The 24,664-nt window shown below is 34.5% G+C and overlaps 1 protein-coding gene across 4 annotated transcripts in view; it reads left to right on the top strand.

The window, feature by feature from the left end:
- Window positions 1-24,664, top strand: part of SHOC2 (SHOC2 leucine rich repeat scaffold protein) — a 108,006-nt gene that overhangs the window by 77,807 nt on the left and 5,535 nt on the right. For all 4 annotated transcript variants that reach the window (XM_078434829.2, XM_078434827.2, XM_078434828.2 and 1 more), the window contains 4 exons: window positions 670-807; window positions 13,597-13,727; window positions 17,987-18,175; window positions 21,994-22,116. In XM_078434829.2, coding sequence (XP_078290955.1) covers window positions 670-807; window positions 13,597-13,727; window positions 17,987-18,175; window positions 21,994-22,116 — 581 coding nt within the window. The remainder of the gene's footprint in view (window positions 1-669; window positions 808-13,596; window positions 13,728-17,986; window positions 18,176-21,993; window positions 22,117-24,664) is intronic.

Raw genomic sequence — 24,664 nt, 5'->3', positions numbered from 1 at the left:
GAACTCAAGATGAATTTGATATTTTGTGTTGAATTTGGTTAAAAAATTGGTGAGCTCTAGGGGCGCCTGGGTGGTGCAGTCGGTTAAGCGTCCGACTTCAGCCAGGTCACGATCTCGTGGTCCGTGAGTTCGAGCCCCGCGTCGGGCTCTGGGCTGATGGCTCGGAGTCTGGAGCCTGTTTCCGATTCTGTGTCTCCCTCTCTCTCTCTGCCCCTCCCCCGTTCATGCTCTGTCTCTCTCTGTCCCAAAAATAAATAAAAAACGGTGAAAAAAAAAATTAAAAAAAAAAAATTGGTGAGCTCTATTTAAAGTATGGAATTTACAAACATAAATGTGGTTGAATTGGTTACTTGAATCTATGTGTATAATATTGGTCGTCATTTATATTGATTGGTAGTCATTTATAATCAACATTTTAACTTTATTAGATGTCATTTTCTTTTTTATCATTATTGAGGTATAATTGACAGATAACATTACAGTAGTTCCAGGTGTACAACATAATGATTTAATATTTGTAAGCTGTCATTTTCTAACAGTTTCAGATCTTGTGTTTGTTACCTTTTCAGAAAGTATAATTATGATAAAAAACATGAAGTTTTCTTTCAGTTTTATTTAATATATTCATTAATAATTCTTGTTAAATTTTTATGTTGGTCAATTTTACAGGTGAATTATGTAACCTCATTACGCTGGATGTAGCTCACAATCAACTTGAACACCTCCCAAAGGAGATTGGAAACTGCACACAGATAACCAACCTTGACTTGCAGCACAATGAACTGCTAGACCTCCCAGATACTATAGGTATGAATGGAGAGAGAAGATACTGATAGTCATTTGTAACTACTTGGACATTAAAAAGACTATTTTTGATCCATTTCTATAAGAAAAGTTAAAAGATTAAAATTACCATTAAAGTAGTAAAACTTCTAAAAGAGAGTATTTTAAAAGTGGTTTTTATTTCCATTTCTTGGTGAAGAAAATAATTAGGTTTTAGGAAAGGAGTTCAATTAGACTATAAAAAAGAATGTTGAATATTGGATATTGAATATATATTTTATAACTGCTTAAATTGCAGAATGAGTGCATTTTTTGTTTTTGCTTATTTCAGAATGTTGCATGCTATTATATAGGGTGTGGTCCCTTTGCTAAAGCAAACCACACTGAAAAATAAAACCACTACTGTTCAGTTTTTAAAATCTTGGCCAACATAGCTTAAAGTTTGTTCATCTCTGCTATTGAAGGGACTAAGATAAGAGATGTCTTGACGTACAAAATGTGTTTCAAAGACCTAGCCACAGCCTCCAAAAGTTGGAAGTGCTTGTTGTGATATGTTTTATATTTATAGAGTCATGTTTATCTTTCTAAATGCCCATATAGTTGTACAAACCAGTAAAAGAAATTTTAAAAAGTTTGGACACCTTTTTAGTTATTAGTTTGTTATAAGGATACTATAATGTTTATTTAGGAAACTTATACCTGTACTTAATTTTTATAATTTCTATAATGAATATTTATGTGGTTCTGTTACTAAATCATAAGAGCCCTATGATGGTGATATCTTTCTCCAGAAAGATTTTCGTTTGTTTCTGTCAGGTACCTAAGGGACCACTTGAATGCTTCTGTGTTCTAAGGTTTGAGATTTTTCTGGTCCCTCGTCATTCAAAAGTACCGTGTAGACTAATTGGAGGGTTGTTTTACTTTGGTTTACTCTTAGTGCTAAGGTACAGCCCTTAGCTGTTGACATTGATTTCTGGACTCTCCACCCTTGGCTGGCTGTAGGTTTTGACTCTTGGCAGAAACATGCCCAATTAGCTGAATCTTCTAGTTAGAGAAGCACTCTTAGGACAAAATTTTCTCCATTATTTTGCTTATTTCTTTGGGTTCCCACCTGATTTCTGCCCTGGTTATTAGTCATTATCTTGTTAGCTCTGTGACTTTTGTTTTGGAAGAGTTTTAAATTTTTTTCAGTGGAAGGGTTTGTCTGAATTACCTAGTCTACTGTTACTTGAAACAGAAGCAGTCATTAAAAAATTTTTAAATAAGTTATATTAAATTGTTCTAGGTTACAGGACTACTATTTCTTCACGGGAAAGCAGTCTGAGACTTCTTTAGGATGTAACAGCTAGCCATTAGAACCTGTATCTTTGTGATTCTTGGTCCAGAGTTCTTTATATCACATTGTTATTTGTAAGACTAAGTGTTCTAGTTAGTCTTTGGATGTGTTTGGATGCAGTCTAGTCTTTGGATGCAGTCTAGTTAACTGCATTAGATTCATCTCTGAAAGGCAAGATGATGTACAGCATATAGTGAATTGCTCTACTAATATTCATAGTAATTTTACCAGATTTCCTGTGTAAATAAAAGAATCCCAATTTCTGGTTCAATAGAGACTGAATGCAATTCTTTCTTCCTTTTCTCTCTAAAATCTATTGAAATGGCCAAAAAAAACAAAGAAAAATGGCCCTTGAGGAAAAAGAGAAAAGATCTGTATTACATCTATAGAACATGATCAGGCTGATATAAAAAAGAAACAAAGAATACTTTGCTTAGAAATATCCTTGCCATGGGGCGCCTGGGTGGCGCAGTCGGTTAAGCGTCCGACTTCAGCCAGGTCACGATCTCGCGGTCCGTGAGTTCGAGCCCCGCGTCAGGCTCTGGGCTGATGGCTCAGAGCCTGGAGCCTGATTCCGATTCTGTGTCTCCCTCTCTCTCTGCCCCTCCCCCATTCATGCTCTGTCTCTCTCTGTCCCAAAAATAAATAAAAACCGTTGAAAAAAAAAAAATTAAAAAAAAAAAAAAAGAAATATCCTTGCCATATAAAGTTTAACTTTAAAGGAAATACTGTATAATATAATGAACACATCCAAAGACCAAAAGAGCGATGGTGTAGGATCAGTGGAAGAAGTCCCTTAGAATCTGGAACAAAAAGAAGATACAAAATATTTGAAATAGATACAAAATAATTGAAAAAGAGTCTCAGGAGACAAGACTAGGAGTTCTAGAAAGAGAATATAAGTAATACAATGAAGAAACTAATAAAATACACTTTTATAATCTTGCCCTGAACTTGACAAAAACCCAGCTAATATGATTGACATTGCTTACCAAGAAGACATAGTGAAAAAAGATACATTCTGGTAGTTTTAAAAATTAGATTTACGTAATTGCTTTGAATATACCTTCTAGTCACATATAATGTTCTAAAACTTGTCTTTGTCTAGTTTCAGTTTTAGGGTAATGCTGGTTACATATAGTAAGTATGGAAGTGTTTTCTACTCTTCAGTTTTGGGAACAGTTTGTATAAAATTATCATTATTTCTTCCTTTAAGCTGTGGTAAGATTCATCAGTGAAGCCACCTGGGTCCAGATGTTTCTTTGTAGGAATGCTTTTAAAAACAATTTGTTTCCTTAAAAGAGAGCTGTTTAGGTTATCACTTTATTCTTGAGCAAACATAATCATTTATGTCTTTCAAGGAATAGGTTCATTTCATTTAAGTTGTCACATTTAATAGGCATAAAATTGTTTATAATACTCCCTTATTAATAATAATATGGTAGTATTATAGAATCTATACTCTCATTCCTGATATCAGTAACTTAGTAGTAACTTAGATCTTCTCTTTTCCTGTTTGATTAGATTGTATCAATTATATTGATCATCTCTAAATTTTATTGATTTTCTCTGTTTCTTTGACTTTTATTTCATTGATTTCCACTTTGGCCTTTATTATCTGCTATGAGTTTTATTCTTTTTGGGTTTCTTATATTGGAAGCTTGATGTCATTGATGTGAGGTAGAGTTTGTACTACATACGGACATATTTAATTTGTGTTGTATGCTGTTACTTTGAAGATTTCTTCTCATACATGTATCTAGTGCTATAAATTTCTCCTTATGTACTGCTTTAGTACCATTCCCCAAATCCTGATATATTGTGTTTTTCTCTTTGGTTTTGTTCAAAATACCTTCTAATTTACTTTTTCGTTTCTTCTGTGATCTGTGATTTATTTAGAAGTGCGTTATTTAGTTCCCAGTATCTGACAATTGTCCAAGGGGTTTTCTGTTCATGATTTCTAATGTAATTCTGTTGTGATTGAAAACATAACTTGTGACCTGAATCATTTAAATTTATTGAGACTTCTTTTATGGCTCAGTATGTGATAAGTCTTCCATGTGCAGCTGAATATGTGTTCTGTGTTTACTGAGTGGAGTGACATAGATGAGGCAATCAGTAAATTTATTCTACTACCTGTCCTTTTTTGTCCTTATTTCCTCCTAATTTGTGTTACACTGTTGGGACATTCATGGTATATCTTGTGCTGACTGATCTCTGGTTCTTTTTCATCTTCATGTTCATTGACAGTTGTGTTGCCATGGTTGTCCCAGTCATCTCTTGGTTGGCTTAAGTCAGTCTTGTAGTGTTTTCTTAGAAACAGTTCATAAATAACCGTTCCCTAGTTATAGAATGTTTGTAGCCTTTATTTTTTTTTTTAATTAATTAATTTATTTTGAGAGAGAAAGAGAGAATCCCAAGCAAGCTCTGTGCTGTCAACACAGAGCCTGATTCAGGGCTTGAACTCAATGAACCATGAGATCATGACCTAAACCAAAACTGAGAGTCAGACAGTTAACTGATTCAGCCACCCAGGCATCTCTGTTTGTAATCTTTATATTTGAACAGTTTGGATGGATATAAAAATCATTGGGTCCAGCTTTGTTTACTTTAAGAATCTTTGTAAAACTAAGAGAGAGTTCTACTGTCTTCTGGCATTGAATGTACAAAAGTATGAGGCCAGTTCAATTTTTTCCCCATTGCAAGTGACTTAATCTTTTTGCCTGGCCATGCAGAGTACTTTTCTTCATTTCTGAAATTCAAGAACTCTAGTATATTTAAGAACTCTATTATAATTTTTTAGTGTTGATCTTTCATGGTCCATTTACCTGGGATACTCTGAGCCAACTAAACACATAGGTTTAATTTTGATAGTTTTATGTAGTTTATATACTTATTATAGTTTTCTTGGGTTATGTAGACCTATTTACATAGATTGTATATTCCTACATTGAAAGATAGGTCTGTAAGTTTGCTTGTTCTAAACAGCCAACTAATGGCAACAGTAAAGGAAAAAAGAAAGAATGATGCATAATCTTAACATGATCAGTTTTCAGTGGAATGTTATATAAAAGCACTTTAAAAAAGCAACTTCTTTTATAAAATTAAAGTCTTGCTCGGTTGTAGAAAGAAAAATAAAGGTTATTTATTGCAAATCAGCTAGGGAAACCAAAATTAAAGATGCTTGAACTGGTATTAATACTCATATCCCTCTCACTGATGCTTAGTCACTGTATATTTCTTAGGATATTATAGATGCTAACACTTTATTGGTCCTTAAGCGTTATCAGGCAAGTTCTAGTGTAGGGGCCTTTATTTATACTTCTTGGTGTCTCTGCTTATGATCTTTCTCTTAAATACCCACATAATTTCCTCTACTCTTTTAGCTGATCAAATGGATATATATAGGGTTTGTTCCTCAATCAGCCCTGTTCTTACTCTTAAATAGTCCAACAATGTTTTGTTTAATATTTTATGCATGTGTCTATATCTCTGTTATGTTAAATAACAATCAAAGGGGGATGAAATTAAAGTACAAAAATGAACAGCCCTGGCAAAAAGAGGAAGTATAGGTGGTAGTGGATGATAAAATCTTCCATTTACTAGGACTAGGGTCAGGGTGTCTTGGATTTACTTCCTTTGACAAAGAGTGACTTCTCCATGTAGCCGCCTTTCTCCTGGATTTCTTAATTGTATGTATCTCTTCTTCTATCAGAATTACTATATTTTAAGTATGTTTATTAATATGAAAACATTTGACTTCATTATTAATCTGTTGTGGTTAAGATATCATCTCAGAATAACACAAATGCCTCGCTTCTAGCATATTCTATGTGATCAGGTTACAAGTATGTATTGGAAATCAATGAGAACTGAAATATTAACAATAAGAAAAATTTTATTAAAAATTTTTTTAATGTGTATTTTTAAGAAAGAGAGAGAGAGAGAGACAGAGAATGAGCAGGGGAGGGGCAGAGAGAAGGAGACACAGAGTCCAAAGCAGGCTCCAGGCTCTGAGCCGTCAGCACAGAGCCCAATATGGGGCTTAAACTCCTGAACCGCAAGGTCATGCATGACCTGAGCTGAAGTTGGCCACTTAACCAACTGAGCCACCCAGGTGCCCCGACAATAAGAAAAAATTTAATATTTTATTTATTTTTATATGCTTTGATAGTTTTCAGCAAACGGAGTATTTATAACTGTTAATCCAAATAATGGCAAAGTGAATAAGTAATGTTTATTATAATTTTTTATAATATTGTCATTTTTTTAAGTTTATTATTTTGAGAGAGACAGAGACAGAGCGCCCAAGAATGGGAAGGAGAGAGAGAGAGAGAGAGAGAGAGAGAGAATGAGAATCCCAAGCAGGGTCCTATGCTCTCAGCACAGAGTCCTATGTGGGGCCCATACTCACAAACCATGAGATTATGACCTGAGCTGTAATCGAGGGTCAGACAATCAACTGAGCCACTCAGGTGCCCCTGTAATACTGTCATTTATTATTATTAAAAATGATTACTTTGCCTTTTCCATCCCTCTCATCCCCAGTATTTTGTATAGCAGAAGGTTGAGATTTGGTGAGAAATTTGAACATTTGGGTCTTGGTCTGTTATAAATCTCAACAGTCTTAATTGACCTTTGAGATTCTTCCTCTTGTTTATTGGAGAAGAGAAATTCACCCCAAAACATTTAGTAGCAAACTAACTGGAATATTGTTCTTCTGATACTTTTCCTTTTTTTTCCTAGTCTGCTTCTTGAAAAGTATAACTTAAAATGAAAAACAAACAAACAAAAATGAACACCTGTCCTGCACAGTTGATTTGAGTCCTGAGCAGCTGCTCTTCTCTCTTTTTTCTGGACCAGAGAAACTTGCCCTAATTCACAATTGAAATGAGATCTTTTAATTGTCACCTGACAGTCAGTTTTCTAAAAATCACTTTATTTCCTTGCCTTTTTTTTCTTACAAGTAGACCAAGATGTTTTTACCCCTTTCTTTAATTAACATGGACCCTCCTAGAGTAGTTATCACTGGTTGGCGGTAGTCACTGCCATTTACACCTTGTTCTGTGAAGAAGAGACAGAAGGAAGTGGGGAGGGGACAGCTGGTTGCAGTTAAGTGAGAGAGGACTTAAAAACATATTTACAGTCTCTCTGATTTAACCGTTAGTCTGCCCTGCTGAGTAAAAAGTATATTCTTTTTCATGTAAATATTTTCCCATTCAAGAGTCAGTTATGACTAAAAATAATTAAACTTCATTACAGCAGCCATTTTGTTTCGTTAAAGCCTTCTGAGATAACTCTGGTGATTTTCTGAAACCAGCGGTGGATAGTGGTGAAAGGTCTGAAATTGGAAAAAATGTTTTATTTTCTATTTCTTCTCAAATGAGATAAAGAAAGAAATCTGCAACAAGACCTGGCCTTGGAGGCTGGAGCACAGAACAATTCAGAGATCTTTTGTTGCACTGGGCTCTGAAGAAATGTTACAGTAATTATGGTTATAGCAACAAGTAGAGTTTTAATAATTACGTTTTAGGTAATTGCAGTGCAAATTCATATTGCAGCTTTACTAGTTTTCTTTTTAATTGTGGCATTCTTGTAGGTTTTCATTTAAGAATTCTTTATATTGCTTGCTTTTCAGTTTGATTTTAGTTTCTTAGTTCACCATTTCTGGAAAAAAAACCTTTGACATTATTTAATCATTAAAACTGTGTGTCTTTTCTGATTTGGTTTTTTTTTTTTTTTTTTTTTTGAGACTTTGTTAAAATAAGATTAAGATCATTTGAGTAAGAAATTTACTCAAAAGTTATACTGAATTAACCTAAAGGTGCTGATTATATTTGCTGAAGTTAAAAGCATCCAATTTTAATTCATAGCCATTTGATGTTGCTGTAATTTAAAAATGTGACAGCATAAGAAAGCAAGCTGTCAGAGCAGAGCACAGAACAACTTACATTTAAAGTTAAGCACTTAAAGCTAAATGCCAGTGATTGGCAGTGATCAGCCTACATTTATACACAGAAGCTCAGCAACATTGATTTTATTTCTTAGTCACAATGGCTCAACATTAAAGCAAGCTATGGCTTGATTTCTAGGCTGTGGTTTAGTTTGTGGTAAAACCTGCTTACTGAAAGAGGTTAGAGTTGAAACCACTGCAGCGGGTGAATCACAGTAAATATCAGATTTCTGATGTCCAGGTTTTTTTTCTGGCACAAGAGAGTTTTGATATTTCACCCTTCTTTTTTTTGAGAGTAATGGATTTTGGCAAAATGTGGATGACTCTGAACATGCCATGCTCTCAGTAAAGTGGTAAGGGCTTCACAAATGTGAGCTGTTCATCAGAATAGCATATTCTTACAGATTACAGTTTTGGAAGTTCAACTTCTTCTACCCCACAAAAAAGGAAAAAGAAAAAGTTCAAGAAAGTTGGAGGTACTATTTTTGCTTAAATAACCACTAATTTCTGTATTAGATAATGTCATGTGGCATTTTGACTACATCATTTTCATTTTGTAAATTTTTTTAATGTTTATTTTTGAGAGAGCACAAGCACAAGAGGGGCAGAAAGAGAGGGAGATACAAGATCGTATTTATTTTTGAGAAAGACAGAGACAGAGTGCAAGCAGGGGAGGAGGGGCAGAGAGAGACACACACACAGAATCTGAAGCAGGCTCCAGGCTCTGAGTTGTTATCAGTGAGCCGGATGGGAGAGCTCAAACTCCTGAACCGTGAGATCATGACCTGAGCTGAAGTCAGATGCTTAATCCACTGAGCCACGCAGGCTCCCCTCATTTTATAATTTTTAAAGAAACCTGTTCTAACTTTTTATTTTTATTTTTATTTTTATTTTTATTTTTATTTTTATTTATTTATTTATTTGAGAGAGAAAGAGAAAGCACATGAGTGGGGAAGGGCAGAAACAGAGGGAGAGAGAATCCCAAGCAGGCTCCATGCTCAGCAGGAGCCCGAATTGGGGCTTGATCTCTGGAATCCTGAGATAATGACGTGAGCTGAAATCAAGAGTCAGACACTTAACTGACTGAGCCACCCAGGCACCCCCATTCATACTTTTTAATACTGTAGAAACTAAAACATTTTACTATTTGTCCTCCTCTCTCTATTAGGGAGCAAAATGTAAAATCTTAAAATTATATGAGATGCTTTTCTTTGGTTCTCATTTTAAAATAGGGAGGGAAGGAAGGAAGGAATATTTTATTCTTTGCCTCTCCCATGCCCTCTGGCCACTATAGCTACAAGGCTGGTCAAGGTGGAAATTTTTCTACACACAGTGATAACATCTGATTTTAAAGAGCTTCAAAATGTTATAGTAAAAGTTTAATTTGCTATATGAAGTTAAAGGTAAAAAAGGCAGTCAACCTTAGGGAAAAAAATGGAAGTAAGACAGACCATCCCTTTCTGTCCTTCATACCACTGCTTTGCCTGTGGAAGAAACCTGTTGCATTTAATAAAAGGCTGAAGCATTTGCCAAGGAGTCTTTGAAATCTGCCTGAAGAGTAAAGTGCAAAGACTCCATAATTTTGTTCCATCAGTTGACATGCTTCATTCAATCACTGTTAAGAGTACAATAGTACAGAAATACAATATTTTAAACATTTTTAATTCTGATCAAGACCTAGAAGCTTTCTCTAATAACAAAAGATTAGTTATGGTAACCAAATTCTAAATGCTTATCAACTTAAAAGCCCAATAAATAGAAGCAGATTCCTAAAATTTATCGTCCAAAAGCAAAATAACTTTTGAATTTCTCACTTTCAAAATCAGAATAGGGGCACTTGGGTGGCTTAGTCAGTTAAGCATCTGCCCGTTAAGCATCAGGCTTTTAATTTCGGTTCAGGTCATGATCTCATGGTTTTTTAGATCATCCCCTACTTCGGGTTCTGTACGCGCTCGCTCACGCGCTCGCTCTCTCTCTCTCTCTCTCTCTCTCTCAAAATAAATAAACATTAAAGAAAAAAAGATAGTATGAGTGAAGGCCTGCTGTGTGCTTAGCACTGAAGCATACTCTGTGGGGAGATAGAAGTATGTAAGGTCTGTTACTTAAAGGGGTTTATCTATTGGGTGGAGGTAACTCATCTATGAAATGACAACATAAAAACAAGTATAATTAAATGCCATCTTATAGTGAAAACAGTATGCAGCCATAAGTCCAGTGTACAGGAAAATCAATGAGATCTTGATGGAATGGCCAGGGAAAGCTTCGTAAATGAATGAATCTGTTGGACTCCGTATGGAATAAAAATGTATTCCACGAGCACTACAGCATGGACCAACAGCATGGGAGTAAGAATGAACATATTTTGCTTCTGTGTCAAGAGGTATAACAAGCAAACTGGAGCACAATCAGTAGAGATCTTGAAGAATGATTACTTGATATAAGGAGCCCTCTGAGTTTGATTCTTGCTTTGCCAGTAACTAGTTGGTGGCTTTGGTAAGTCTCTTCCCATATCTTATGCTAAAGTCCATGCTTATTACCCTCAGATGGTTCTTTCTGCTGTTTCTTAGGTATTTTATCATCTTTTGCCTTTTTTCTTTTTAATCAGGGTGTCTATCTAAGAATTCAAACCACCACACTCTGTTTTTGCAGTTTATCTCATATCTACCCTTTATGCAGAAGATGAGCCTCACAATGTAAAGTGTCCAAATGTCTTACCTCTACATTAGTATAAAACCTCTCCATAATGTAAAATACTCATTCAAAAAAAGAATGGTAAAAGATTTTGCAGATTTTAAAATTAAAATACTTTAGAATTACAGATTTTTCTTTATCAAAATGTTTTTAAATGACAAAGCTATAGGGGCGCCTGGGTGAGCGTCCGACTTCGGCTCAGGCCATGATCTCACAGTCTGTGAGTTCGAGCCTCGTATCGGGCTCTGTGCTGATGGCTCGGAGCCTGGAGCCTGCTTCTGATTCTGTGTCTCCCTCTCTCTCTGCTCCTTCCCTGCTCATGCTCTGTCTCTCTCTGTCTCAAAAATAAATAAAAACATTTAAAAAAATTATAAATGACAAAGCTATAGAAAATTAGGAAAAGGCAAGTTCAAAGAAAAACATTTTAACCTTCGGTAATTCTACCACATAGAGATAACTTTAGTTTTGATATTTTCTTTCCACTCTTTTCCACTTGTTTTTTACATTGTTGAGATCATACAAAATGCATAATTTTTATTACCTTTTTTCACTTAACATCATAAAGTCACATCTTAAAATTTTTGTAACATAATTTTAATAGGTATAGGATATAGCAGAATATAGACATGTTCTATAGAATAAAATCATGTTTTGACCATCTGTTATGTATCACTCATTGTGCTACATATCTTATGCACATTGTTTAACCCTTAGAACCACACTGTGGAATATTTGGTGTTATCCCCACTTTATGGAAGAGGAAATAGTCTCAGTTAAGTAACTTTCCCAGAGTCCTATAGATCATGTAAAATCCTTTGTTTTGTCTGACACTGTGGTGTCTCCAGTTTAAGTAATTCTTCATGTATTCTTGAGTAAATAGGTTGACCCCATTTTTGTCACTACAAATATGACTATAATTAACATTTCATCATAAAACAGCTTATTTTATTTTTGCCAACCCAACTTTTAAGAAACATTTGTATCATATTCAATGTCATAATACAGTAATAACAATAGTAAATATTATTCTTGCCCTTATTTCTATTCTCTAAATTCTCTGGGGCTTTGGAAAGTCCTCCAAGCCTCAGCTTGTTTTTTTCCCCCTCCAAAATTGACACGTCTTACCAGAATGTCATTAGAAAGATTCTAGTGAAGCATCCTTAGTTAATTTAGAAAACATTTTAAAGACAAAATTGATTTGTTTTTGTTAAGTGATAGTTTTTATTGTTGCTTTTGAATTCAGTTTTCTGCCTATTGGAATCTTGCTTAAACAGAACCAGCAAACTATTGGCCCAGTTTCCAGACACTATCATAAGAAAGTAATGTAAATGAAAATAACATACCTCTGGAATAGATCTAATTACAATTCCTACAGGAATTGAAATGTATGCTAAGTTTTTCTGCATTATATAATGCTGGCTAGATTTATGGTATTGTCAGAATACTTTATGAATGACTAATTATTGTCTTGGAGATGTAAAGAGTAAGAATTGGCTCTGTTTAATCATTTTTTACAACTTTAATCACTGATCTCTTCAGCAAGAGGGAACGATGCAGATGAGTGATGACTAGATAGGATTATGAGGCGTAGTGACCTCCCTCGTGGGGTTCCAGGGCTTAATTTGTGTTAAAAGCTAATTATGTGTTTTCTGTAAGTACTGTGGTAATGTTACATCTCAGAAAGAAAGTTACCCAATAACTTTCTGAGAAATGGTCAAAGCAAAGAGAAAGAAATGGGAAGACTTCAGAAAGTTGGTAGAAGTTGACAGACATCAAAATATTGGTCTCCAAAAAGTTAAGTGTGGCACAGGAGGTATCTGCTGCTGTAATTTTTTTAACATTAGTAATACTGTTCAATTTAAAACTAGAGGCTACATTTGACATTTAAACCTGGCCCATCTAAAAATGTGACAGCAGCAGTTGTAATGTGAAGTCAGAAAAGAAATTAACCAGCCATGACAAATAGTTACATTGAACTAAATTCTTGCAACTGTTACCTTTTTTTCCCCCCTTTCTGGTATCAAAAATAAACTTGTTCTCTAGTGTATATTGTTTGGGAAATCAAGTTTGATTAAATTTTTTATGATGGCAGGTATCCTCATATTCATCTATGTAAGCTTACATGTAACTTGCCAATAAACTAGCCTATATTTCTACTCTGCTTTTTAATGTATTCAGTTATAGCTAATTTGTGCTTAAATTGGTTATGCTTAGATTATTAAGAGAGAATATAACTTTAACTTTCTAAAAAAATTTTAATGTAAAGGAATTTAAAAGAAAAATTCAGAAAATTTTTACCATCAGGTTGATCTTCAGAAATTTTGGAACGTTTGTATTTAAACTCATGAAAAATACTGAACCTTTCCAATCTCACAGAATAATTGTGCATTTGTATTTTAAATAATGCCATTTTAGAAATTTGGAAATTTATTTAAAATTACATGAACATTTTTATATATAACCATTGTTCTTTGTTGGATCAAGATCCCATATATACAAATGGGATGATTATTATAAATTTAAAACATACAGTACTTTGTCATTCAATTAGGCCATATCTAAATAGGTCAATTTGTTATTAAAGTATGCCAATAGTTTGTAATAATTCATTTTTAAAATTGACTTTATGACTGTGTATTTCATTATTTCTCTAAGACAAGTGGACACAAAAGTGGTTTCAGTTTCATCCTAATTGAAAGGGTAGTGTGTAGTTCCTTGGTGCTAGGAATTAAGGATCCTGCTGAAATAGTACTTCACAGTAATTCATATTACTGCCAGGGAGAGTGACAAGTTCATCAGATTTAAAAAAAAAAATTCTTTTTTGTGTTCACAGGAAACCTGTCCAGTTTAAGTCGTCTTGGTCTGAGATACAACAGATTGTCAGCAATACCCAGATCCTTGGCAAAATGCAGTGCCCTTGAAGAGCTGAATTTAGAGAACAATAACATTTCTGCTCTACCAGAGGTGAGAGGTGGTAAATCTTTACAGCTGGGTGAATAATTTGATTATTGAGATTGTTTAAATAATGAGCATGCTACAGACATTTAGCCATCACTAAGATAAATATTCCAAAGAAGAAAGAATAGGTATGATTATAGGAACACACTAATTTTTTTCTTTTTTTGTGTATAAAAGAGAGAAACTAAAGTGAGAGATCAGTGGCTGCTTTCCCGTAGAAATCTTGCTTGTGTCATTTTGGAATTGACAGCAAATGCTATTAAGGAAAAGTTGTATGGTTAGTTGTTTTAAAACTCTACCCCACCCAGTTCAGTTATTTTAAGAAGTCCTATAGAAAGATCATACAAGAAAGGAATGAGCTACATAGAATAGAACATACTATTTATTAATCAGATTAATATTAGCCACAACACTTCCATGACCCATATTATTACCCTGCGTATACAATAATATTAAAGCCTATTTAGCATATGCCAGTCACCAAAATTTGTTATTTTTTAACACATTATTTTTAATTTGGGTTTTGTTCTATGAAAAAATATTTTCACTTATTTTGCTTAGAGATTTATTGGGCAGAATGCAATATTCTTTTGTCTTTCCTTCTTTTGCTATATATGATTTTATCATACCCACAACTTGTATGTTTGCTTATGGTTTTTCAAGCATACTATCTTACTGTAGTATTCTAACAAATAAAAGAATGGAATTATGGGCTTAATTGATTGAGCTTTGCAAAAAAGTCTTAGACTATTTCTAGTTTTCCCGTGTGTGTGTGCGTGTGTGTGTGTGTGTGTGTGTGTGTGTGTGTGTGTATTTGAATTTAAAATAAAGGTATTTTGGGGGCGCCTGGGTGGCTCAGTCGGGTAAGTGTCCCAACTTTGCCTCAGGTCATGATCTCACGGTTTGTGACTTTGAGCCCAGCATTGGACCCTGTGCTGACAGCCTGGAGCCTGCTTTGGATTGTGTGTCCCCCTCTCTCTCTCTGCCCCTCCCATGCTGGTGCTTGTGCGCTTGCTCTGTCTCTCTCTGTCTCTCTATTTCTCTCAAAAATAAATAAACGTTAAAAATAAAGTTGCTTTGGGTGGATATTTTCAGATACATACTATGATTTATAACAATTTGAGTACATGAAGCTATGAACTTGTAGTGATTAGTTTATAAAATGTATTTAATTGATTTCTTAGGGATACAGCAAAAAGTAGTACCTATTAATTTTGCTTCTGTTGTTCTGGCTGTTTGGATTTTTAGAATACTGATCAGAGTACAAAAATGAGTTTTCCAGGATTGTAGTCTTCTAGGATGGACCAGTTTACTGCCACTGCTGTGTGACAGTATCTCACCCTGCGTTTTAAATAGGATAAGGAATAGAATCCACAGATTGTAGATACAGCCCTAACAGCTAGACTGTCTGGATTTTTGTCTTTCTTTGCTAGCGGTAATTTAGAATGGTAAAAATGGGTGGGGTTCTACTATTTAATATCATCCCCTTTGCTAACAGTAATTAGCACAGTATTTAGACCTTGTTGGGATTCTTTTAGGATGTGAGCTTAAATAAGACTGACTACTTTTACAATGTCTAGAAGACTAAATACAAAGACTGGGTACTTATTAAATTTCAAAAAGTGAGAAAATTAAAATTTTTTTTTATATCCACTTATATGTGGGGGGAAACTAATAATTGGGTATCTCTTAGGATACAGACATTGTGCTGAGTAGTTTCACATAAAATATTTTGCGACTGAAATTAGTCAAGATTTATTTTTGATAAGAGAATTATAAAGAGAACAGCTCTCTTCAGTCTTGCTGTGGAAGAAGTGGTGTGTGCGTGTGTGTGCACATGTATTTAAACTGGCCTGTTTGCAGATAGAGAAGCTCTGGGGAAAACCCTTGACTGGCCTTGTCCAAATCTGGGAAAGCATTAAGTCTCAAATAAGTACTTAAAAAAAGTGGTCTGTGTGCTTTGGAAGCAGCATATTCCTAATGCAAATATGTAATTATCTGCATTTATAATGAGCACAGTAAGGAAAACAATAAAATCCATTAGACAGCACTTACTAGACATTCAAGCTGGGTTAGGCATGTAAAATCAGGAAAGTGGTTTCAGTTGGGGCTCATGGCTGAAATCAGAGCCAGCAAAATGACTATATACTTTTCCATTTGATGACTGTCTGAAAATAGACTAGTTTTAGTGTGGATACAAACACATAAGAAAAAGGAATGTAATAAATTCAAGCACATGAGCTTAAGGTGTAAGGCTAGGAGCTCTACATGGATTATCCCATTTAATTCTTCACTATAATCGTACTAATTATTGGGGTATTATCAGCTAGGAAGGGTAATAAGACTTAAGGAGAGTTATGTTTTTGGCCAAATTTGTTACCTTAGATATTTTTCTGGGAGTACTGTGAGATACATATTGATTGTCTAATTCACTAAAAGTTACAAAACTGGTAAGTGGAAGTCCTAAGTGGGGATCCACATGTGTCTGACTTTAAAACAATGGTGAGCAACTGCAAAGCTTCATCATATGACCTAGGAATGAAAGGTTGGAGACCTGCCTTCTTGTTGCCACTTTTTAGATACCCTCAGTTGTTTGCAAAGAAGAATGTCCATAAAGTTAGCTGTAAGAATAATAAAAATAACATTTTTGCCATGAGACTCAAAACTTTGTGCATTGTTTCTGTAAAGTAGGATGTAGACATTTTTCTTGAATTGACTGCCATGCGGTTTTCTCACCACTCTCACCTGAGCTCTTCCTTTTATCTGTGCACATCAGTAGACAAATGTTGAAAGCTGCTTAATGTTAAGAATAAAGAACAAGTTTCAGTTCACCATATAATTATACCTTCAATTACATAGTTATTTCATTCCTTCGGCTGGCCTTGCAAATCAGCTGACACTTCAGGTACTAAGTCTTCAGTTTTCTCATGGTATACAGCTGGTATTTGAGCACTATTTAAAATAACACACCTCACATGGTTTGTTTCTTCCCTGCTTTCACTGTTTTTTCTACTTCTGAATATTTAAATTTTTTCCATCCTTCAAGATGTCAGTCTCTTCCTGCTTTTCCAGTTATTCCAGTATTCCTTCTTTTCTTTAAATAGAGAAGGGACTTACAATTTAAGCACTTATTATATGCTAGAGATTGTAAAGCTATGTATTTTATCTCTTTAAAGTGTCTCCACTACAACTTATAAAATAAGGCATCATCATTTTACAAAGGAATTAATTAAGGCTTGGAGAAATATTTTGCCCAAAGTCACAAGCTACTGAAAGGTAGAGCCAGAATTCCAAACTATTTTATAGCTCATACCAGTGTTTCTCAAATATTAATGGGGCTACAAATCACTTGGGAATCTCGTTAAGATTCATATCGATTCTGTAGGAGTGGGACCTAAGAGTCTAGATTTCTAACAAGCTAATGCTACTTTTCTTTCAAACATACTTTGAGTAACAAGAGTCAATTACATGTAATTTATTATTGATTATACAGTTATGTATTATTTTTTTACTATCCGTGTGCTTTATTTCTCTAAATAGGGTTTAGTCTTTTTAATGGCAGAGATTGTTTTGTAATACCTGAACACCTCGCACTGTGGTTACATGGTAGGAGGCTGAAGTAAAGGGATATGGGGCTATTCTGTGCAGTAAACACTGGATTGATAGATGGATATTTCCCTCTGAAATTTTCCCATATGGAAAAGCAATATTATGTAATATCAGGAAGTGTTATCTTCTGAATCGAATATTCCTTAGAGGAGCCATTAAATTACTGCATAACAGCTTACTCTGAGCCAGGTATTATGTTAATAATAATTTAGAGGATAATTAACTCAGACCTGAATAGGCTTGGTCATATAGCAAGTGGCAGGGCTGGGACTCAGACCCAGGACTGTCGGATGCCAAAGATTCTGCTCTGCAAAGTTCTTAAACTGGACGCTCAGGAGATAACCTCTTACAGACATATTTTCTTCATTGAGTGTTTTAAATAAGCCGAAGCCAATGAATAAAAATCAGAGTTTATATGAGTTTTCTGTTCTTTGTAAAATCTGAAAATCTGACTGTTGGCTTCACATTCCTAGAAGGCAACAATTAGCTAGAGCTGAGAAGTGACTGCTCTATATGAGGCATTACAGAGCCATCCCAACCAGTCTCTGTCATTTGTTACCTGTAAGGCCCTTTGAGGCATTTGTGACTGTCGCTCTGTACTCTGAAGTAAATCTTGTTACAATTCTGATTCCTATGTTTATTTTATTTGTTTACAGAGTCTTCTATCAAGTCTTGTGAAACTGAACAGTTTGACCTTAGCCAGAAATTGCTTCCAGTTATATCCAGTAGGTGGTCCATCTCAGTTTTCCACCATCTATTCCCTCAACATGGAACACAATCGAATCAATAAAATCCCATTTGGAATTTTCTCCAGAGCAAAAGTATTAAGTAAGCTAAATATGAAGGTAAGCCTCTGTTTGTATTGAGGGGGGAAATTTTGCTCCTATTACTAGTACTTCTATTAATATTGGCATTTTCTCTATCAGTGTGGAGAATAGGTACTTGTGTTTTGCTGATGGGGTCTAAACTGATAATGATAGTTCAGGGCAATTTGTATTAGATAACAAATATTTTAGCATTTTGTCCTAAAGAAATAATCATGAATGTCCATAAAAGCACAGTTGTAGGGATATTTATTGTAGAGCTTTCTATTTAACTGTTTAATTGGTACCAACTTAATAAAAATTTCATTTTTTAAAACTCCTATATCTTCAATGGAATTCTCTGAAGTCATTAAAAATAATACTCTAGTTAGGAGAATATTAAATGCCAGTTGAAACATTCTCAGTTTATCAACTAGAAAAAAGTTACAGCATGCAAGACTTTCCACGGTTTTTAAAAACTATTCTTAACGTTCATAATTAAATACTAGATATCTGTAGATTTATATGTATACATATAACCAACATTTATCAAAATGTTTATTTTTGGATATCAGAACTATGGATGGTCTTTTTTATTGAGGAATAATTGACATTGTATTTCAGTTGCACAACATAATGGTTCAATATTTGTATATTGGGAAATGATCATCACAATAAGTCTACTTAGCACTGATCGCCATACATACTTACAGAATTTTTTTTTCTTGTGATGAGAACTTCTAAGATTTAGTCTCTTAACAACTTTCAGATATGGAATACAGTATTATTAACTGTAGCTGCCATGCTGTATCTGACAGCGTCATGACTTATTTTGACTCTGTTCACCTAGTTTTCCACCTAACCTTCACCTCTGACAACCATCAATATGTTCTTTTTATTTTTGAGTTTGGTGTTTTGTTTTGATTCTGCATAAGTGAGATCATATGGTATCTGTCTTTCTCCATCTGATTTACTTCACTGAACATGATGCTCTCAAGGTCCATTCATGTTGTCACAAATGACAAGATTTTTTATGGCTGAATACTGTTTGTGTGTGTGTGTGTGTGTGTACTGAAACTTCTTTATTCATTCATCTGTGAACACTTAGGTTGCTTCCGTATCTTGGCTATCGTAAATAATGCTGCAATGAACAGGGGGATGCATATGTCTTTTTGAGTTAATGTTGTCATTTCCTTCAGATAAATACCAAGAAGTGGGATTGGGGGATTATATGGTAATTCTACTTTTGATTTTTTGAGGAACCTCCATACCATTTTCCATAGTGGCTGCACCCATTTACATTCCCACCAACAGTGCACAAAGGTTCTCTTATTTTTCTTATCTTCACCAATACTTGTTGTTTCTTGTCTTTTTGCTAACAACCATTCTGATAGGTGTGAGATGGTATCTCATTGTGGTTTTGATTTGCATTTTCCTGATGACTAGTGATGTTGAACATCTTTTCATGTACCTGTTGGTCATCTGTATGTCTTTGGGAAAATGTCTATCCACATCCGCTGCCTATTTTTTAATCGGATTGTTCTTTTGCTATTGAGTTATAGGGATTCTTCATATATTTTGGATGTTAACCCCTTATGAGATACATTACTTGGAAGTATTTTCTTTTGATGGGTGATCTTTAGTTTCTTTTTGCTTATCTATATTCTCTACAGTGAATATGTTTCACATTAAAAAGGAGGAACGAAATGAAACCTGATTTTTCCAATGATTTAATTTATAGTGAATAAACTTTAGGCTGAGAGGTGATAAATAAATTGGCCATATAGCTAATTTATGGCTGAAGTGTAGGAATCCAGGAGACCTAGATTTCCTGCTTCCAGGTATAAGTGTTCTTTCTGTTGTATCTTACTACATTCTTTTATCTTTGGTGAACTATTTCAGCATAATTGTGGTTCTTTAAACTGTAGTCTAAATGTACAATTTATTGATTCTATCTATACTTGTTCATAAATACATATTTTATATTCTTTAGAAGTATATAAGTGAACTAGTGGAAATTCAAGATAATCTTATAATCTTAAGCAGGTATAAAATGTATTGTTCATCATTTCAGTTACATAAGATTTACCAGTGGTAATGGTATTAATTCTGAATGGTCAGTAGAGGCTTAGAACAGCAGCAGTCCAGGTGTTCATTGGCTTTTGCATTTGGTGATACATTTTTATAGATATGACATTATTATAATGTTAGCTTAGGAAGGCTTGTTGTTTTCAGTGAAATAAGAAAAGTTTGAGTAGATCTTTGCCTTAATTTTTCTTCAATATGACAAATGTTTAATAAAACTTTTTTGTAAGAAGTCAAAATGAAACCTGACATTTTCCTCCTCATATAAACACCAGTAGTAAATTTTTTTAATGAAAATGCCTTATACAATTAATTACCAGTAGTTAATAAGTTTAATTGTTACAGTGGGGGCACCTGGATGGCTCTCAGTCGGTTTAGCATATGACTTCAGTTCAGGTTATGATCTCATGTTTGTGGCTTTGAGCCTTGCGTCATGCTCTGTGCTGACAGCTCAGAGCCTGGAGCCTGCTTCGGATTTTGTCTCTTTCTCTGCCCCTCTCCCACTTGCACTCCGTCTCTCTCTCTCTCTCTCTCTCTCTCTCTCTCTCTCAAAAATAAGCATTAAAAAATTTGTTTAATGTTATACTGAATAGGTAGTAAATATAAATATTATAATAAAATAAAAACTTGGTTTCAAATGGATGTTTGCTACTTTAGACTTCTCTTATGGATGGTTTTGTGTAAAATAAGACAAGTAATCCATGTATATTGCAGAAAAAATTTAAAATACAGATTAACAAAAAGGACATAAAATAATCCTACCACTGAGAGGTAGCATCACTGTTAACACATTAGTGAACATCAGGGTACTGATGGTCCTCTTTTGATACCAAAAGCCCCAACAAAAACAGTGTGGTAAGAGTTATTGATGAAGATGTGTTTAGACATAGACACGAAGAAGCAAGAAGAAAAATAGTGAATCACTGGCATATATTTCACTTTTTTCTGCATATAGCAATATCTACTTTTTTTTTTAATGTCTATTTTTGAGAAAGCACCAGCAGGGGAGGGGCAGAGAGAGAGGGGGACAGAGTTCGAAGTGGGCTCTGCAATGACAGCAGTGAACCCAATGCAGGGCTCAAACTCACGAACCGTGAGATCATGACTTGAGCCAAAGTTAGACGCTCAACTGACTGAACCACCCAGGCATCCCTATATATATCTCATTTTTAAACAAAATTAGTATCCTACTGTTTCATCATCTGTTTTTATTATTCACTGAAAAATGTATTTTTACCATCTCTTATATGGATTTTTAAAGTATAATTGTGGATACTTCCAATTAGTGTTTTAATGATTTAATTTGCTGTCTTCTTTAGACTTTTTTCTCTCCTATTTATTGCTCAGTATTTCTAGAATAGCTGAGCTTATTTGGTTTCCTCATGGGCTATAATTAGATGTTTCTTCTTCTATTGTGCTCATGACCATCCACATTTTATTCCATGATTGCTGTATATTATTGTGAAATGGGGAAAACCTGGTTTTCACTGGAACCTTTGACATCTCAGTGTTAGGTCTGTATAGTCTATTTTTCCATATCCAATACTGATAATCACATAAGGAACAAGCTTCCAGTTCAAAATAAAAACCTAATTACTGTCTGAAAAACTTTGGAGGCTTATATTTTTTGTTGCTTTTAAATTTCTTTATTTGGATATCAAAAAGGGGAATAAAGTTTTGTGTTTAATTAAGCATTCTCTTTCCATAGGGAGGTATATATATGGAGCTTAGTTTTTGTGGTTCTACCTTGGTTACTTTTTTTTTGTCTTTGCCAGGACAATCAGTTGACATCACTTCCCTTGGATTTTGGAACTTGGACCAGTATGGTAGAATTGAATTTAGCCACTAATCAGCTCACAAAGATTCCTGAGGATGTGTCTGGTCTTGTTTCTCTTGAGGTGAGTATAAAAGAGCCGTTTATTTAGAACTCCTTAAACCGTTCTGCAGTTACCTCACTTACAAACTTTCCAGTTCAAATAAGCAATTTCTTTGGGAGAAGATCATATGTAAAAATATTAGAGCTCTCTTAAACCTACAACTCCATTAGCTTGATGAAGTGTGAACATAATCTGGGCTCAATGCTTCTGAATTACTCTTGTCCACTAAAAGTTGGTAGGTTTGAATGCTATAATGTGTCTTTGAAAGAAAAGGTCTCTAGAATTTAGCATATTTTAGAACATATTTTTTCCCTTAACTGTGTTCAAGAATCCTGCACTCCTGGATAGGAAGAACAAATATTGTTAAAATGTCGATACTACCCAAAGCAATCTACGTATTCAGTGCAATCCCTATCAAAGTAACACCAGCATTCTTCACAGAGCTAGAACAAATAATCCTAAAATTTGTGTGGAACCAGAAAAGACCCCGAATAGCCAAAGCAATCTTGAAAAAGAAAACCAAAGCAGGAGGCATCACAATCTCAGACTTCAAGCTATACTACAAAGCTTAATCATCAAGGCAGTATGGTATTGGCACAAGAACAGACACTCAGATCAATGGATCAGAAGAGAGAACCCAGAAATGGACCCACAAACGTATGGCCAAGTAATCTTTGACAAAGCAGGAAAGAATATCCAATGGAATAAAGACAGTCTCTTCAGCAAGTGGTGCTGGGAAAACTGGACAGCGACATGCAGAAGAATGAACCTGGACCACTTTCTTACACCATACACAAAAATAAACTCAAAATGGATGAAAGACCTCAATGTAAGACAGGAAGCTATCAAAATCCTCGAGGAGAAAGCAGGCAAAAACCTCTTTGATCTTGCCCACAGCAACTTCTTACTCAACACATCTCTGGAGGCAAGGGAAACAAAAGCAAAAATGAACTACTGGGACCTCATCAAACTAAAAAGCTTCTGCACAGCAAAGGAAACAGTCAGCAAAACTAAAAGGCAGCCGACGGAATGGGAGAAGATGTTTGCAAATGACATAACAGATAAAGGGTTAGTATCCAAAATTTATACATACAGAACTTCTCAAACTCAACACCCAAAAAACAAATAATCCAGTGAAGAAATGGGCAAAAGACATGAATAGACACTTCTCCAAGGAAGACATCCAGATGGCCAACCAACACATGAAAAAACGCTCAACATCACTCATCATCAGGGAAATACAAATCAAAACCACAATGAGATACCACCTTACACCTGTCAGAATGGCTAACATTAACAACTCAGGCAGCAACGGCGGCACTATCGACAATAGCCAAAGTATGGAAAGAGCCCAAATGTCCATCGATGGATGAATGGATAAAGAAGATGTGGGGTGTGTGTGTGTGTATGTGTATATATATATGTATATATATACACATACACACACATACATACATATATATATATATATATATACACACATATATATGTATATATACGTATATATGTGTGTGTGTGTGTATATATATATATATATATATATATATATATATATATATATATATATGATGGAGTATTACTTGGCAATCAAAAAGAATAAAATCTTGCCATTTGCAACTACATGGATGGAACTGGAGGGTATTATGCTAAGTGAAATTAGAGAAAGACAAAAATCGTATGACTTCACTCATATGAGGACCTTAAGAAACGAAACAGATGAACATAAGGGAAGGGAAACAAAAATAATATAAAAACAGGAAGGGGGACAAAACAGAAGAGACTCATAAATATAGAGAACAAACAGAGTTGCTGGAAGGGTTGTGGGAGGGGGGATGGGTTAAATGAGTAAGGGGCATTAAGAAATCTACTCCTGAAATCATTGTTTCACTATATCCTAACTAATTTGGATGTAAATTTTAAAAAATAAAATTATTTAAAAAAAAAAACCAACACACAAAACCAAAAAAAAAAAAAAAAAAAGAATCCTGTATTGTTGTCTACCAAAATAATTCTAGATTCCTCAGACTGGCATTGAGAACCTTTCATACGATTCTGGCCCACTTTTACATACTATTTACCCATGTATTCTTTTATTTACTAATTAGACTGTTTTCTTTGTTGGAAATTTGTGCGTGTTTCTAACTCTGCACATTTAGTCTTACTGTTCCCAATATCTAGAATGCCCTCCCCTCATCCCTTTAATTTTTTCTTTTAAAAATTTTTTCCATAATTAAAGATTCATCTTAATGTTCTCTTTAGTCAAGGATGATTTCTCCTGCTTCTGAGTCCCTAGAATTTTCATCCTTTTGATGAAAAAGCTTACTAATAGTAAAATATTTTTTAAAAGTTTCCTCTGTATCCATGTTTTTAAAAAAAATCTAATTTCTTTTTTTTTAATCATTTTATTTAGTAAGCCAAAATAGTATGGCATAATGGTTAAAAAGCATGAGCTTTGAAGCAAGACAGATCTAGGTACAATTCCACTTTTATCTCTATGGATTTAACTTGTCCAAGCTTCTGTTTCCTCAGCTGTGAAATGAAGAAGATAGTATTTACCTCACAGGCTGTA

The sequence above is a fragment of the Panthera onca genome, chromosome D2, assembly GCF_046562875.1.
Source record: "Panthera onca isolate mPanOnc1 chromosome D2, mPanOnc1 haplotype 2, whole genome shotgun sequence".
NCBI lineage: Eukaryota > Metazoa > Chordata > Mammalia > Carnivora > Felidae > Panthera > Panthera onca.
This window is presented reverse-complemented; position numbering and strand designations above follow the sequence as displayed.